The following is a 17,032-nucleotide window of genomic DNA, read 5'->3' on the forward strand; positions in this document are numbered from 1 at the left end:
GGTGGCAGGAGCGTATTCATTTTTAGGACTTATCAGTTGACACTTGAGATCTGTGCATTTTATCATAATTATAAATCACATGGGTCATAAGTCAACTTGTGTTTAACCATTTGAGAAACTGCCAGACTATTTTCTACAGCAGTTTCACCATATGTATTACCTCCAGCAGTGTATGAGGGTTCCAATTTCTCTATATCCTCATCAACACTTGTTATCTGTGTTTTTGATGATAGTTATCCTAATGGGTATGAAGTGGTATCTCTTCGAGGTTTTGATTTGCATTTCTCTAGTGGCTAATGATGTAAAGCATCTGTTAATGTGTTTAGTGACCATTTGCGTATCTTCTTTGGAGAAATGTCTATTTGGATGCTCTGTCCATTTTTAAATTGGGTTATTTGTATTTCACTAGTGAGCTATAATAGTTCTTTATATGTTCGAGATACAAATATCTTATCAGCTATATATGATTGCAAAATTTTCTTCCATTCTGTGGGTTGTCATGTTGCTTTCTTGTTGGTGTCCTTTGAAACACAAAAATTTTTAATCTTAATATATAAAAAGTCCAGATTATCTGTTTTTTTTTGTTGTTGTTTGTGCTTTTGGTGTCATACCTAAGAAACCATCACCTACCAAGATCACAAAGATTTACACCTACGTTCTAAGAGATTTATAGTTTCAGCTCTTACATTTAGGTCTTTAATTCATTTTGAGTAAATTTTTGTATATGGTGTGAGACAGTGGTCTAACTTCATGCTTTTGCATGTGGTTATCTAGTTGTCCCAGCACAGTTTGTTGAAAAATTCTTTTTCCCCCATTGAATTATGTTAGTACCCTTGTCAAAAATCAATTTACCAGGGTGGCCGGTTAGCTCAGTTGGTTAGCGCGTGGTGCTGTTAACAACAAGATTGCCGATTTAATCCCCACATGGGCCACTGTGAGCTGCGCCCTCTACAACTAGATTGAAATGACTTGGAGCTGATGGATCCTGAAAAAATACACTTGAAAAAAAAAAAAGTCAATTTACCATGAATTTGAGGGTTTATTTCCAGACTATTATTTCTATTCCAGTGATCTGTTGTCTATCTTTATGCCAGTACCAGTCTTGGATACCGTAGCTTTGTAGTAAATTTTGAAATCAAGAAGTGTAGATCCTCCAACTATACTTTTTTTCCAAGATTGCTTTGGCAATTCTGGGTCCCTTACATTTCCATATGAAGTTTAGGATCAGTTTGTAAGTTTCTGCAAAGAAATCAATTGGGATATTGATAGGGATTATGTTGTATCAGTAGATCAGTTTGGGAAGCATTGCTATCCTAACAATATTAAGTCTTCCAGTTCATGAACATGGGACATCTTTCCATTTATTTAGGTCTTTAATGTCTTTCAACAATGTTTTTGTAGCCTTCTGAGTATAAGTTTTGTATTTCTTTTGCTAAATTTATTTCTGAGTATTCTTTTTGACTATTTTCTTAATTTTATTTTTATTTAGAACATATTAATAAAACTAATTTTCTCTGTTTCTGAGTATTTTTACTTTTTAAAATGTGATTACTAGAAAATTTAAAATTACAAAGGTAGCTTACATTATATTTCTAATGGACAGTGTTGTTCTAGAATTAAAATGCTGAGATTAAAGAAAACAAAATAACATAAAACAATGGGAGATATTCAGGGTAACCATGACATTATCACTCTGGAGCTATAGTCATGAAACCTGGTGAGGATTTCCACTTATTATGGACATAACAAGTCTTGAAGAGCTTCTGATAGCACTCAGAGATAACATATGTAGCCATTTGTCCCTGTTCTATACAGAGGAAATTTAATCAGATACAACCTTCAGAGTTTTCTGTGACCTCTCAGCCCTTGAGTCTACAGGGTAGTATAAGTGACGTTGCCTGAGCTCAGGCAAAAACCAGAAAAAAAAAAAAAAGTAAGAAAAGACAGCTTTTGTCTCAAGATCTCTAATATTTTCACATTATATCTAGGAAAAGGGCCAGTAGTGCGTTGCCATTGACCCTGGACTGAAATGTACTCATCTCTCACCACTTGACACCTTCTCAGAAGCTTCCTTCATCCTCCAGAACTGGTATAGATGCTCCTTCTATGTGTGCCGTTGGTGTTTTTATTATACAGATTTGAAGTTGTTGGTTTACTTTTCTTTCTTCCCTATAGATTGTAAACTTGTCAAGCAGAGACAATATCTTGTTAACCATTGAACCACCTGTACACTGAAGTGACTAGAATAATAAATATGGAGTGAGGGAATGAATGAATGAGTACCATGTTCCTTCTTTCTGTAAGAAAGTAATATAAATGGAGGCACTTAAAAATGGAGTCGGAGCTGCCATCCCAAAAGAACTATCTTGCATGTCTCATGCTTCAAACTTTGGAATATTAAAATGGCAAAATAATCTTTGGACTGGGCCTAAAGCAACATTGTGTCCCAAAGGATAACAAAAATAGCATATATGACTACTGGACTAATTCTTTAGAATTAGCATCACTATGTAAGCTTATCTGCTCCAGCAGAACTGCCTTCCTTCTATTGATTTACTTGTTCTTCTTCTTTCTCATAAATATCCCTTGCCTTTATCTCCTTATTGGAACATGATTTGGTTTCTGCCTGAATCAGTGCCTTCCTGAATAGTGATTCTTTTTTTGTTCTCAAAAAAATGCTTGTTGCGTCTCACTTTGGCCTTTTATTTTTAGGTTAACACTTTTTAGAAGACAATAATTTTACAGCATTACATTACAAAAAATAGGTGCTTTGTATGTGTGTATTGGTTCAGTAAAAACATTATTAAGTTTGTTGTCAGAAAACTGATCAGAGTTCCAGTTCTAGCTTTGTTGCTTACTAGTGGTGTGACCTTGAATACGTCACTTACTTTCTCTGGACTTGATCCCTCATCTGTAAGATGAGAAATGCTGAACTTTTGAGCTGAAGGATTCCTTCCAGCCCTAATATTTTGTGAGATGTTGAAAACAGGGCAAATCTAGCTTTCAAGTGTAGGCGCACTTCCAGAACAGAAATTCAACAGAACAGCTGCGATCTCCAACCTTTTGCAGGGGCCTCTGCTTTTCCCCGAACTCCCCCTCCCATGTCTTAGCAAATATTAATAGCCAAGGGCCTCTGTGAGTGTGGTTTTTAATAGAATGCAATTTCAGTCCATTTAGAGTGGGACTTTTCATGCTGACTCGGTAATTTGAACTCTGTCAAGCCTGATGGACTGAATGCATTTTCCCTGTCTCTGCTGCTGGCCCTGGGCTGGTGGGGAGAGAATGTGCAGGCACTGGGAGCGGGAAGTAGGGGTATTTTAGTCAAAGTGGCTGCAGATCAGCTATTTTGACCTCACAGCCAGTGTTGTTTTTCCTACACTATGGTATGGGATGAGGATACTAGGGCTTTGGAGGGAGAGCAGGTGATGACTACTTTTTCCTGATATTCGCCTTCTCCTTGCAGGTCAGAAGTCACTGGCCTCTGGTGGAACCACAGGAACAAAACTGTGTTGATTTTTGGTTCTGAAAAGCATCAGAATTATTCCAATTGATTGCTATGGATTCTCTGATATTGTTGAAGAGAGCATGTGGTGGAATATGGGACTTCTTCTGCCCCTACATTACCCAAGTACTGGTCCTGTTTGCTCAGAGTAATCCAAGGGCCTGTTGGAAGCTTTCTTCCTTCTAGAGTTCAGGAATGTGGAAGACAAACATACAGGTATTAGTAGCCACACTATGAAAGAGGAAACTGAAGCTGAGGGTTGGGGAAAGGAAATGAATGTTTATTTCATGCATCAACTGTGCTAGGCACTGAGCTAGGAGACAGGTATTTCTTAATCCTTCCAACACCCTTTTAAGGGATATGTAATGTCCTCATGTATAGGTGAGGCTGATGAGGATCTGAAAAGTCAAGCAACTGCCCCAAGGTCACACAGCTAGTAGATGTCAAAGCTGGTATTCAAACAAAGCTTTATCTGTCCACTCCAAAAATTCACATGGTTTGAAATGGTGGAGCTGAGGCTCTGATTTGTCTGCTGGTATACCTCAGCAGCAGCTTTTTAACATGGCTAGTCATCAGAAACACTTCGGGACATTAAGAAAAACTATAGTATCTTGAGCATTGTCCCCATGAGTCTGACTCAGTGGGTCCAAAGCAGAGCCTGAGATTATGTATTTTTACAAAGCTACTTTAAGCGATTCTGATGTTTTAGAAAGCACAGCAGTAGAGCATGTGGCTTCTCTTATAACCCAAGTCTCCCAGGATTTCTTCAGTTCTCAGAAACACAGATCCAGTCCAACCCTGGATTTACCTCAAGTAATATTTGCCACCAAATCCATTATTCATTCATTCATTCAATGGTCAACATTTATTGAGCACTTACTATGTGCAGGCATTATGCTTGAAATTCTGGCTGCAGAGATGAATAAAGCACAGTGCCTGCCTTGAACATCCAGGTAGTAGGGGAGACAAACCTAAGTCGGCAATGCTAATCCACTATAGCACATGCTAGCCAGAGGTGAGCTCATGCTGCTTTAGGAGTGCAGACGAAAGGGTCAAGGAAGGCTTTCACATAGTGATGCTTAAAGTCCTAAAGGAGTTAGCAAGGCAAAGAGGGGGTTGGAGGGTAAGGCATGACCAGCTAGGCAGAGGGAACAGCACAAAAAAGCCTAGAGACCCAGAAGGATGGGTTCAGGAAATCACAAGAACATGTGCAGCAATAGACTGTAAGGCACCTTGAGAAGAAGACCAGCAGGTGAGCCTGGAAGAGTCAGTGGGAGAGATCACGTGAAAGACCATCTATGTTATGCTAAGGAGTTTGGCTTTTAAAGTGACGAGGAGATTTTTAAGCTATGGAGCAACAAAATCAGGTGTGTTTTAGAAGAGTGACTCTGATAGAAATGGGAGGGTGAACCATAGGCAGAAGAAGCTGGCCACAGAGGAACAAATTAATTGCAGAATTAAGAATTTATGTATGTCAAAAAGCACCATAAACAAAATTAGAAAGCAAAGCACTTGGAAAGCATATTTGCAATGTTTCTCGACAAAAATAATATTCTTAATAAAAATTACATGTTGATAATAAAGGTAAACATACCAATATCAAATAAATAGAAAATTCACAAAGAAAGAAGTTTAAATGGTCAATAAGCATATGAAGATGTTACTCAGTAATAATCAAAGTACGAATTCAAATAACATTGACATCCTATTCCTTTCCTATCAAATTGGTAAAGATTTGATAAGTGATAGTACCCACCATCAGCGAGTGTGCAGGGAGCAGGGCACTCTCAAGCGTGAAAAGAGGAGAGTGCTTAGGTATGAACTTTCCGGAGGGCAGTTGGCAACATATATCAAAATTCTTAAAGATAGGCAAGCAATTTCCTCCTTGGATCTTTATCCTAAGGAAATAGTCATAGATATGTGCAAAATTTAGCTATAAGAATGTCTGTTGCAACATTATTTGTAATGAAGATTGGAAACAAATGAAATAATCACTATTAGGAGATTGGTTACCCAAAGAGGGTCCATCCATATAATTGATGCTATTGAAAAAGTTTGACATGCAAAAAATGTTATGTTTATGATATAGTAAGTGTAGTAGCACAAGGTGCAAAAAAGTGTGTCCATATGCTACCATTTGTGTGTGACCAAAGAATAGACATACATATGTTTGAAAGTGCTAAAGTGTCTTAGAAGGATATACAAGTAATGGGAGGGAAACTAGATGCCGGCAGATAGGGTGGGAAGGAGATTTACTTCTTACTATAGAGCTTTTTTTGTACTTTTTGAAATTTGTGTCTGTGTATGTATTACATATTTTAAAATATAAATACATATTTTGAAAAGTAAGTTATTAAAGAGTATATATATAAAGTGTGATCCAGATTTTGTTAAAAAAAACACAAACTGTGTATGTGCATGAGTACATTTATACCAAAAAGAACCAAAAGATAACATCCAAACGTATTACAATGTTTGTCTTGGGTGGTAGAACTATGGGTTGGAATTTGTCTTTTTCTTCACTAAAATTCTATAATTACACATGTGAGACTTTCATAATAATTACAGGAAAAGTATAATTTTTTTTCTCCGAAGAGTCTACCACAAAAATCCAAGCCGGAGATGACAAAGCAGGTCAAATCCAGGTTTAGTTCCCCAGGTAGAGTTCAGCAGTGACATCTGCAAACAAAGCATGTAAATGAGGGTCCCTGCTTTGGGGAGGGATGGGGGAGAAGGAAGCTGAAGGTTTGGTAAGGGGAACAGAACTGAGTTTGCTTTAACAGTTCTCTGAGGTCTCTGTTGGATAAAGGAAAAGAAAATTCGCCACTCACCCCGAACATCAACAAATACCCCCAGGCAGCTTTTTCCCTTGGGATCATGTAACTTTGAGTCACAGTGAATGGAGTTCCAATAAGCATGTGAATCTGTCACCAAACAAGCAGACAGCCTGCATGTACACTTGTACAGTGAGCTCCTGCTAGGTTGTCTTCACCTAGTTCTGGTTTTCAACCTTTGTCTTTGGAAGGATGGCAACAATCTTATCCCTGTCTGTCCAGCCCTGACGCAACTCTTTGAGGCAAATCCTCTCTCCTGCTCCATGTTCGGGATACTTACTCTGAGTCCTTCCTGAAAGCAAGACCAAAGGAAGTCCCTGCCAGTTTGAACTGGCTCTGCAGGCCACCTCTGACCTCATCTTATCCTTCAGAACCTACGGTAACAAGCAGTTCACCGACTCACAAACTTTCTGGGCTGGAGGCTTGGGAACAGGGTTTTTGCCTGTTTGCCTGTGCTGTGCGTGCTGCAGGGTGGTTTTGAATTGGGGTCACGTGAAACCATTTTGGAGGAAGAGGGCAGAGAAAAGGGTATGGTAGGGGTGAGGAGAATGTGGCAGCTATAACAGCTTTTTCCTTTTCCTCTTTTCCAGAGGTTGAACTATATAGGCAAGCAACTGTGGGCCCTTGGATATTTCTGGCACCTTCTTACAGTCCCCTAGGAAGCCTTTGAGGAGCTCTGTGAATATAACCCCAGGCTGCTGGCTTCTGGGCCTGTCAGCAGTGATTGGGTTCTGCAGTGGTGGAGCCTCTGCTTAAACAAATAACCCATAATAAACTTTGTATTTCCTCTTAGTCTCTACCTATAATTGTGAATCCTCCCCAATGGTGGGGATGGGGTGAGGAATGCCAGGTGGGTTGTTTGGATGTGTGCTAGACCCTTCAGCAAGCAGAATGAACAATACACAGAAGTAGCTGCTGGGTCTCAGCTGTCTTTTCCTGGTCTATCACTGCCCTGGCCGCTGGAGTCTAGTGTTGGGACCTTTTTTTTTTTTTTTTTTTTGGCCTGGGGCATTTTAAATATAACAGGTGGCTCGTGTACCACCATTGACATAGTCAAGGCTTTTCAACTTAATGCACACTGTCCTGCTTTTGAATGGTTGTAACTGCTCATTGTAATACTTTATAGAGCAGCAACTAACCATAAAGCTGGTAATAGCTAGACCTCCAGAGTCAGACAGACCTGGTTCAAATCCTAGCTATTCCACTTACGGCCATGCAACCTTGGGATAGTTAATCTTTCTGGTTTTCAGTTTTCTTATCCATCAAATGGGAATGGTATCTCATAGGGTAATTGCATGAAAGAATGAGATTATACATGTAAAGCTCTGAGGATAGTGCATTTAATAAATGCTAACTATTAACATTATTGCATCTGTATATATTTTAATTTGTACAATATTGTCTCTTTCACTAATCACACGAAAAATACATGAAAGTGCTTTGAAAAATTTAAAGCATCATATAAATTAAATGTGTCATTGGTAATAATCTCATAGGAGTATTTCTCAACTCTTCCATCTTCTTGAAAACTGGGACCACATCCTATGTCCCACAGCATATTGCACAATAATAGGCAAACAATAAGCTCTCAGGAAATGTTTCTCATTTGACTGAAGCAACATGGCATAGCATAAAGAGCATAGATATCAGGAGACTAGGCTGGGATAAAATTAGTTTAAGGCGGGAGAGCCAGTCTGCAGTCATAATTTATTCATTCAACAAATATTTGTTGAACACATTCTCTGTGCTAGATATGGAGTTCAGATAATGTCATCAAAAAAGAGGCTGTACGAGTCCCACAAAGTCCCACAAAGCCAAGTTCCTGGGCAGTCACCCCAATCCCAGCCTACTCTGAAAGCACAAAGGCGGCAGCCAACATTGTATACCACTGAACAAATGGCCCATTGCTTTGGGGGAAGCCCCATCCTGCCTGGCTGTAAGGAGCTCCGATTGAGAGTTGGGGGAGGGAGTAGAAGTGGGGGAGTGGGCTGCTTCCAACAGAAATGACAGGAACTGCTGCCTGTTAATTTATTTTTATTTATACTTAATTAGTCCACAGTTCAGTCCTCCAGTCTATACAATGCTCTTTCCTCTAGACGCCAACTCTCCCTTTCCCCATCACCTACGTGGTCAACTCTTGGCCCACTTTACCCTGCCTTTTTGCTGTCACAGCTGCCTGCTGGGTGGGAGTATGGGAGAATGGTATGTGTGGTCACCAGAGAGCACTGAGAGTGGGCTTCAATGGCATGTGAATCCTGGCAGTCTCAGATCCCCGAGGGGGATAGAAAACAGCACAAGCCAAGACAACAAGTGAGGGAGGGAGGCGGGGCTGAGGTTACTGAGCGTGAGGGGGAATCCAGTGTACAAATTCACGGTCTCTCTCCTGGCTTAACCAACGCTTCTGGTGTTTGTCTCATCCCTGGATCTGTCACAGTTGCCTTAAGATACTCTGGTGTGTCAGGAAGGTGAGGAGGATCAAGCCGTGGGCTCCATGCCTGCTGCCTTTGGGATGGTACACCTGCCAGGCTCTGCCTGTATCAGAAGCACAGGCTAAGGTCAAAGCTACAATGGCATTCCTGGCCTGTGAGTGTTCTCCCCAGCTGTCCCGGAAGAAGTTAGGTCCCTACTTCTCTAGTGGCTGACATACTAGAGAAGAGGATATCTCCACTGTCAGGGTAACCCAACAGATTCCAAATTTGCATCTCTGCTTCTTTTCACACTGGGAGCAGACAGAATGGAGGGCAGCAGGAGGAAGAGGTAGGAAGGGGGTGAGGGAAGAAGTGGGGAGAAAGGACCAGAACTCAGGGAGGGGCTCTCCACCAGGGGGTGCCTGGAAGTCCAGGGTCAGGCGCAGGTGCAACTCGAGAGAAGTGTTGTAGTTACATGGCTTCCTTCTCTCTCTGGGAGCATCTGCTGAGCTTCATCTCTGTCAGCTGGATATACCGAATCACGTTGGTGTCTGTGAGGAGAGAAGCACATCTTAGAAAACACTAGGTGAGGGGAACTATTGGGTCTATACAGAACCCGCCCAAAGTTGTGTCTGCAGATCGTGGACAGGCTAGACTCACTCAGCCAAGGCCCACAGTGGCTGAGAGGGTGACCAGGATGTCAGCTTTCTCCTGCTCTGTCTCCCCCTAGCAAATGTGAACAGGTCACCCTGACCCAGGGGACGGTGGGGAAGGAGAGGAGAGGAGGTGGCATTTCTTCCTTTATTTCTATGAAACAACATGTCCCAGAGCCTGAGTCAGCACAGTTGAGGCTCTGTTTAGAGTTTTAACCTCAGGCAAGTTACCAGCTTCTCTGAGCCTCACGTCTGTGTGCAAAAAACAACATCCATTTTTGAATGCCTACTTTGTACCACGTTTTTAACTTTCATTATCTCATTTTACCTCCATTATAATCCTGCAAGGTATGTAGCATCATTCTGTGACAAAGGGGAAAACTGGGCCCCAGAGAGGTTAAGTAAGATGCCCAAGAAGACACATAGTAGTTGGTACATCTGACTCCAAAGCCTGCCTCTCCTGGGGACCGTAATACCTTCCTTATGAAATGGTTGTGAGGACAAAAATAGGTTAGTCCAAAAGCGCTTAACCCAATGAATATTAATTGAAAGTAATTTTTTGAAATGGAAGAGTTTTAAATGACTTTGCTTCACTGTCTTATTTTTGTTCTTATGAGTCAGACAACTACCTCACAAACTGGGGAATATCCCCCCAATCCTAGTCCTTAAATTAGTGAGGTGGCTATGACATGGGACAGCTGCTTAGCTAAGCACACACCAGAATATAAAAGTTACAGGGCTGCCTGAGATGTTTACTTCCAGAAGTAGAAATGAATGCTGTAGAATACTCAAAAATTCCAGGCACAGCATCCATAACAGTGCTGGCATATAGTAGGTGTTCAAGGAAATTCTGTTGAATGAATCCAGTTCTTAGTCCTCAAGTTGTTCCAGTATAGTTGGGGGACCACAACTGATATACAGAAAACAAATCAACACATAAAAATATGTGTTCTTAATTGATGTTCTTAAAAAAATAAAGAAAACAGTAAGTATACATTTGGATATTTGCAAATTGATCCTAAAGTTCTTAAAGTCTTGGAAGGAGAATTGCATTTAAAAATCAGCCATATGAACAACAACGCAACATCAAGTCAAAATCATTTTGTTGACCGCCTTAGAGAGGCTCTCTCTTACCACTAGGCCTACAATGGCACCCCATTTACTCTTGACCATTTTACTCTGCTTTAGTTTCTTCATAGCACTTACCATTACTAAATATTACATTATACATTTGTCCATTTGTTTACTGTCCATCTTCCTCCTTTATAGCATAAACTCCTTGAAGGTAGCAACTGTCTTTTGTTCCCTGCTATCTACCTAGCACACAGAAGAGTTCCTGGGCTATTGTAACTGCTCAATAAATATCTGTGCAATGAATGAATGGCTGAGCTAGTGCATATGAATTTAAGTGAATGGTACAGGTACTGCAGGCTCTAAGGAGTGGGATCTGACTGGAGAAGTTAGAGCGTGCTTCCTGGAAGATGCTGGCTTTAGCACCAAAATTATTTATTTAAGTAGTCTGTTTTGCCAACCAGAGTGTGGGGTCCTCACAAGTATGGGACAGGTCTTCTCATTTATATCCCTGGTGCCCAGCACAAATCTTGGCACATAGTAAGAATTCAACATGTAGTTGTGAGTAAGTGAAGAAAGCTGGATTCTGGGGAGGAAAAGACAAAGCATTCCATATTCGATTTGTAGAGAAGAGGTGCCCAAGCTCCCGAGAACCCAGACCCCAGGCAAATGCATAGACTGTGTGCTCTCCTCATCCAACGTCCTAGCTTCCACCTGACCCCTAATTTGTCATTTCTGTGCCTGCCTGGCCCTGCACCAAGAGAGCTATCCACCAGGGTGAGAAGGCCCCAGGAGCTGCCAGAGGGGGCTAATGGTAAGAAAACATCAATTGCTGCTTTACCTGTTGGCTGTCGGGTTCTTGCTTCTTTCAGGTAGTAGAGTGCTTTGTCATAGTCTCCAAGGTGGTAGAAGGCCACACCAGATCGGTAAAGGGCCTTGAAGTTCTCTCCTTCCTTCTTCAGGACTTTGAGGCAATATTCCTTGACTCGTTCATAGTTTACCAGCTCAGCCTGAAGCAGGCAGGCTACAGAAGAAGAGAGAAAGAAGGGAAAATGCCTTCAACACTACAGCAGCAGGCTCTGAAGGTCTCTCTTTGGTTCTTTCTCCCCATCCAGAGAAGGTTCAGGAATGCCTTTACATGGGGGTTTATACCATGGAATTTGTCATCAAATAATCCTGGTTTCTAGGACGCAGTTCCATCACCAAGAAGCTGTGTGACCTTGAGCAAGTTACTTAGCTTTGTATTATGGGTTAAATTGTGCCCCCTCAAAAGACATGTTGGATTCTGAACCCCCAGTGCCTCAGAATGTGACCTAAATTGGGAATAGGGTCTTCATAAAAGCAATCAAGTTTTACAAAGGTCATTAGAGTGGGCTCTAATTCAATATTACTGGTGTCCTTGGGGCTGGCCCGATGGCTCAGGCGGTTGGAGCTCCATGCTCCTAACTCCGAAGGCTGCCAGTTGGACTCCCACATGGGCCAGTGGGCTCTCAACCACAAGGTTGCCGGTTCAACTCCTCGAGTCCCGCAAGGGATGGTGGGCTCTGCCCCCTGCAACTAAGATTGAACACAGCACCTTAAGCTGAGCTGCCGCTGAGCTCCCGGATGGCTCAGTTGGTTGGAATGCGTCCTCTCAACCACAATATTGCCGGTTTGATTCCCGCAAGGGATGGTAGGCTGCACCCCCTGCAACTAGCAACGGCAACTGGACCTGGAGCTGAGCTGCGCCCTCCACAACTAAGATTGAAAGGACAACAACTTGACTTGGAAAAAAGTCCTGGAAGTACACACTCTTCCCCAATAAAGTCCTGTTCTCCTTCCCCAATAATAAAAAAAAAAATATTACTGGTGTCCTTATAAAAAGGATGCTACAGACTGAATGTCTGTGTCCCCCAAGATTCATAGGTTGATGACTAATTCCCAGTGCGATGGTATTTGGAGGTGGGGCCTTGGGGAGGTAACTACATCATGAGGATGGGGCTCCCCTGATTGGGATTAGTGCTCATATAAAATAGACCCCAGAGAGCTCTTTCACCCCTTCTACCACGCGAGGACACAGTGGGAAGACGGCCGTCTAAGAACCAGGAAGCAGGCCCTCACCAGACACCAGATCTGCTACCACCTTGATCTTGGACTTTCCAGCCTCCAGAGCTGTGAGAAATAAGGGGATGTTGTTTGAGCCTCCAGTCTGTGGTATTTTTGTTACAGCAGCCTGAATGGACTAAGACAAAGGGGAAGCTTGGACACTGAGACAGACACAGAGGAAAGACGATGTGAAGAGACATATGAAGATGGCCATCTATAAGCCAACGAATGCCAGAAGCTCGAAGAGAAGCATGAACCAGATTCTCTCTCACAGCTCACAGAAGGAACCATTCCTGCCAACACTTTGATCTTGGGCTCCTAGCTTCTAGAACTGCAAGGCAATACATTTCTATTGTTGAAGTCACCAGTTCGTGAGACTTTTGTTATGGCAGCCCTAGGAAAAAGCTACAAGGAGCAATCACAGTACTAACCGTGGCTAGTATATGTCCAGTGCTGACCTTGTGCTGGATGTGTGTCTCATTGCTTTACTTGTGTTACCTGATATAATCCTTGGAATACTATGATGTAGGTCCTATTATTATTCCCATTTTACAGATGAGAAAGCTGATGCCCAGTGAGGTTATTTCCCAAAGTCACACAATATGAAAGAGGCAAGGCTGAGATTTAAATCCATGCTGTTGAGTGCCAGAGCCCAAGTTCTTTATTGAATTGTTGAGAGGATTATATAAAATAATGACTATATAAAAAAATGATTATATAAAATAACAAAGTATTTAATACTGGGCTTTGCACATAGTAAGTACCTAAAGTGCTGTCTAATATTATTATAATTCTTTTCAACCCCTGCACCCCTGAAGAGGCAGCTGCCATGGAATTTCTTCAAGTTCTCTTTCATACACGCTTGTCTCTGTAGTTTCTGGGAGCAGGGACTGTCTGATGCCTCCTACCTGTGGACAACATGACAAGTGTGTCCCAGGCAAGAGGAAGCTGAGGCTGGCAGGTATCTGTGGTGGGGCCCCTTCCTATTCCACAGTCAGCCATCTCTGAGTAAACTGTCCCCTTGAAGCTTTCTCTCACCAGCAGTCAGCCACAAGACCAGGAGCAGGGTGAGGAAGCTTATACGGCTCTGGACACTGAGCGCCTCCTGAAATTTGGTGCTTTAGTTGCCTCACTTGCCTCACCCTAATCCCAGCCCTGAGGAGTTACCTCCTCTTCCATTCCATCACTCAGATATTTAGTAGGCATCGACTAAGAACAAAGAGGTGTGTTATACGTGTTGGAGGGGTTACAAAAAAAAAAGAAAAAGGAAAAAAGGCACCAGTCTTCTTCTTCGAAGCAAATAAAAACAAACTTAGGAGGCAAAAGTGCTGTTTCCCGCCAAGACCTGGCTGAGTGGCGTGGGGCAGAATGCTGGTAGCTGCTCCTTTGTGCCGAGGTTTCTCCCACATTGGAAGAACCATTCCCAGATGGAAGCAAGTCACTGGTTTTAATCTTCAGGGGTCTAACGTCAGCTGTTTTTATCCCTTAAATAATTTCCCAGTAATCAGAATGGCTGATTAAGAGACCAGACCTTTCATTGGCATTGTGGACAAAACAAAGCAAAACGCATCCTTTTGCAGTGAGGGGGGGTGGTGAACCACACAGTTTTTCAAGTCGAAGGTGTGAGAACCAGGAAGTGGAAGAGAATCAGCCCAGATCTAGAAACTGACCTGTCAGGTTTCACTGGCCACAGGGCAGAAAGCCAAACAAGTCGACCAAAGTAACCAAAGCAACCGGCTGCTAACCCCATGGGCGTGGGCATCCGTGGCTGTTGTCACAGAGGCTCTCCATCTGCTGACATGCCAGGGGGCCATCCCGCTGTCCCCATATCACCCCCATGCTGTTGGCATCTTCCCTGGTGGTTACACAGCTCTGCTGATGGGGAAGGGCTTCTGCTAAGAGGTTCCTTTCCTGTGTGTGAACCTCTCTGGCTGCAACCTGCGTGGGGCTCGGCTCCAACATCTGCTCCCAGAGGTAAAGGATGTCCTGTCTGTAGCTTCCATGTGCTCCACCTGATGTGCCCTGGGTCCAGACTGAGTGGCTCTCTTCCCCTCCAGTCCCATCTTCAAACAGACACCTCTGTTTCTTAACTTCAACAGTCTAGGAAATGAACCTAGGTTTTTTTTGTGTGTGTGTGTGTTTTTGTTTTTTTTTTAAGTTTTTGAATGTCTAACACGGGGGAAGGGCAAAGAGGCCTGGAAAAGGAAAAGATGCCTTCTCCCCCAGGGCAAAAGGAACAGTAGCAATCAATTTCTGGGACTTGGTGAAAATGTTTAAAATTCCCCTGCAGATCCAGTGAGAAGTGTGATACCTGGCTGTAGACCAGGGTCCAGACCTGGCAGGAGGTGGGGCCAGGGAGGTTATAGGATGCAGAGCCTCTGCTGGCACCAGAAAGCAGAACCAAGGAAGATGGAGAAATCTAGAGTTTGCTTGGCTTCAAATGGCCTGCCATCCAGAAAGGCTGGGCCGAGAGGTGGAATCCAGATAAGGAACCATGGGTGCCAGGCCAGAGCTCCTAAAAGGGTCTGAGGTGCAGAGGGTAAGAGAGTCTGGAAAGCTGCCCTCAGCCCCACCTACAGGTAATTTTTAGACACCTTTCTGGTTTGGCTAGGGAGCTATTTGGGGTCCATATAACAAGCCCGTGGGATAGGTAAGATGGGATGTTTGTGAGGCACATATTAGAGTTGAGGACGTTAAGAAAGAGAAGTTGACTGGCAGTCTCCTTATGTTCCTTCCACGTCCTCGTGCCCACGACCCAGGGCCTGGGGGCTGCAGTGAGATGGGTCACGTCTTCCCATTGTCCTTTCTTCCTCTCAGTTGATCCCCGACTGTATGTCAGAGGTGGTACTCAGTACCTCACATATATCTTTTAATCTTCACAGCAACTCTATGAAACAGGTTCTATTTTTAGGTTTGTTTGTTTATGATGATGAAACCCAGTTCCAGAGAAATTAAGTAACCTGCTGAACGTCACTCAACTAGGAGATGGTCGTACCAATTATGATATCCACCCACTTCTGCCAGGCTCCTAAGACTGTGCTATTGACCATGGGTGTCTTTGGATCTGCATTTGAAGCCCTTGGAAACTCACGTGACCCCTGGTAGAAGACAGATCACCTGTGTAAACTACTTTCCTCTGTGTTCTGGGGTCAACAGGGCAAAAAAACGATGCCTAACTACACTGGGCACCATTGAGGGCACTAGGATCAAGTGATAAACCAAACTTTCCACTCCATCCTGGAGCTGAGGGACTGGTGGGGAAGGCAGATGTTACACTATCTCAGATACTCCCATGTGCCAAGCGCTGTGAAAGAGAAGGGATGAGTGGGGGGAGGGGCCCTCAACCAATATAAAGAATCATGGGAGGACTTCTTGGAAGAAGTGCTGTTTAAGGTGGGTTCCAAAGATTGAGTGTTTCTCAACCTCAGCACTATATAAACATTTTAGGCTGGACAATTTTTTGTGATGGGAGGATGTCCTGTGCACAGTAGGATGTTTAGCAATGTCACTGGCTCCTTCCTACCCACTAGATGCCAGTTATGACAACTAAAGAGAGTCTCCAGATATTGCCAAATGTCCCCTGGATGGAAAATCACCCGTTTGAGAACCACTGATGTAGGAGATAAAGCTTTCTAGGCAGAGGAGAGAGAGAGAGAGAGAGAGAGAGAGAGAGAGAGAGAGAGAGGAGAGAGAGAGAGAGAGAGAGAGAGAGAGAGAGAGAGAGAGAACTGGAAAAGCAAGGTGAAACCGGGACACAGAGACCTTTATGGTCCATATTGAAGATCTGGGACTTTATTCTTAGGGCAACAGTGGATTTGGATGATGAAATGATGGCGATTACGTTGACTCAAGTGGAGGCAGGAGAAAGGGATTCGTTTAAGTGGCATCCAGGAGATAGAACTGACGGGTGTTAGGTAGCCCCGAAAATATTTTCCCTCTGCGGTTACACTCACGTGGGCGCCCTTCATACTGGAAGTCTTACATTGTCAGGACCATTAGATGATCCAGGACTGTTCAACCACATTGTTATAACCCGGCCTCTACTTGAATTAAGGTTTATACTACGACAGACAGTCTCTGTGCTCTGCTATCAGCATGGATAATAAATATTTTAAAGAGTAATGGGCTGGGAATCAGAAGAGCTGGATTCTAGTTCCACTTTTGCCATTAGCCAACATTGGGAAAGTCACTCTCCCTTTCTGGGCCTCAGTTTCCTATCTGTAAATCAAGGGGCCCGCACCTCACTAAATAATTTCTACCATCTGTTTCTTTTTTCTTTTTCTTTTTTTTTTTTTTAAATTTATTGGGGTGACAATTGTTAGTAAAATTACATAGATTTCAGGTGTATAATTCTGTAATACATCATCTATAAATCCCATTGTGCGTTCACCACCCGGAGTCAGTTCTCCTTCCATCACTATATATTTGATCCCCCTTACCCTCATCTCCCACCCCCCACCCCTCTTATCCTCTGGTAAC

General features: G+C 43.0%; 1 protein-coding gene across 1 annotated transcript in view; it reads right to left on the reverse strand.

The window, feature by feature from the left end:
• Positions 1-6,014: 6,014 nt before the first annotated feature.
• Positions 6,015-17,032, reverse strand: part of TTC9 (tetratricopeptide repeat domain 9) — a 37,745-nt gene continuing 26,727 nt past the window's right edge. The window contains exons 2-3 of the mRNA XM_033107995.1: positions 11,310-11,492; positions 6,015-9,295 (exon numbers count right to left, since the gene is read on the reverse strand). Of these exons, the coding sequence (XP_032963886.1) occupies positions 9,216-9,295; positions 11,310-11,492 (263 nt within the window). The 3' untranslated portion in view covers positions 6,015-9,215. The remainder of the gene's footprint in view (positions 9,296-11,309; positions 11,493-17,032) is intronic.

The sequence above is a fragment of the Rhinolophus ferrumequinum genome, chromosome 6 (genome assembly GCF_004115265.2).
Source record: "Rhinolophus ferrumequinum isolate MPI-CBG mRhiFer1 chromosome 6, mRhiFer1_v1.p, whole genome shotgun sequence".
NCBI classification, from domain to species: Eukaryota; Metazoa; Chordata; class Mammalia; order Chiroptera; family Rhinolophidae; genus Rhinolophus; species Rhinolophus ferrumequinum.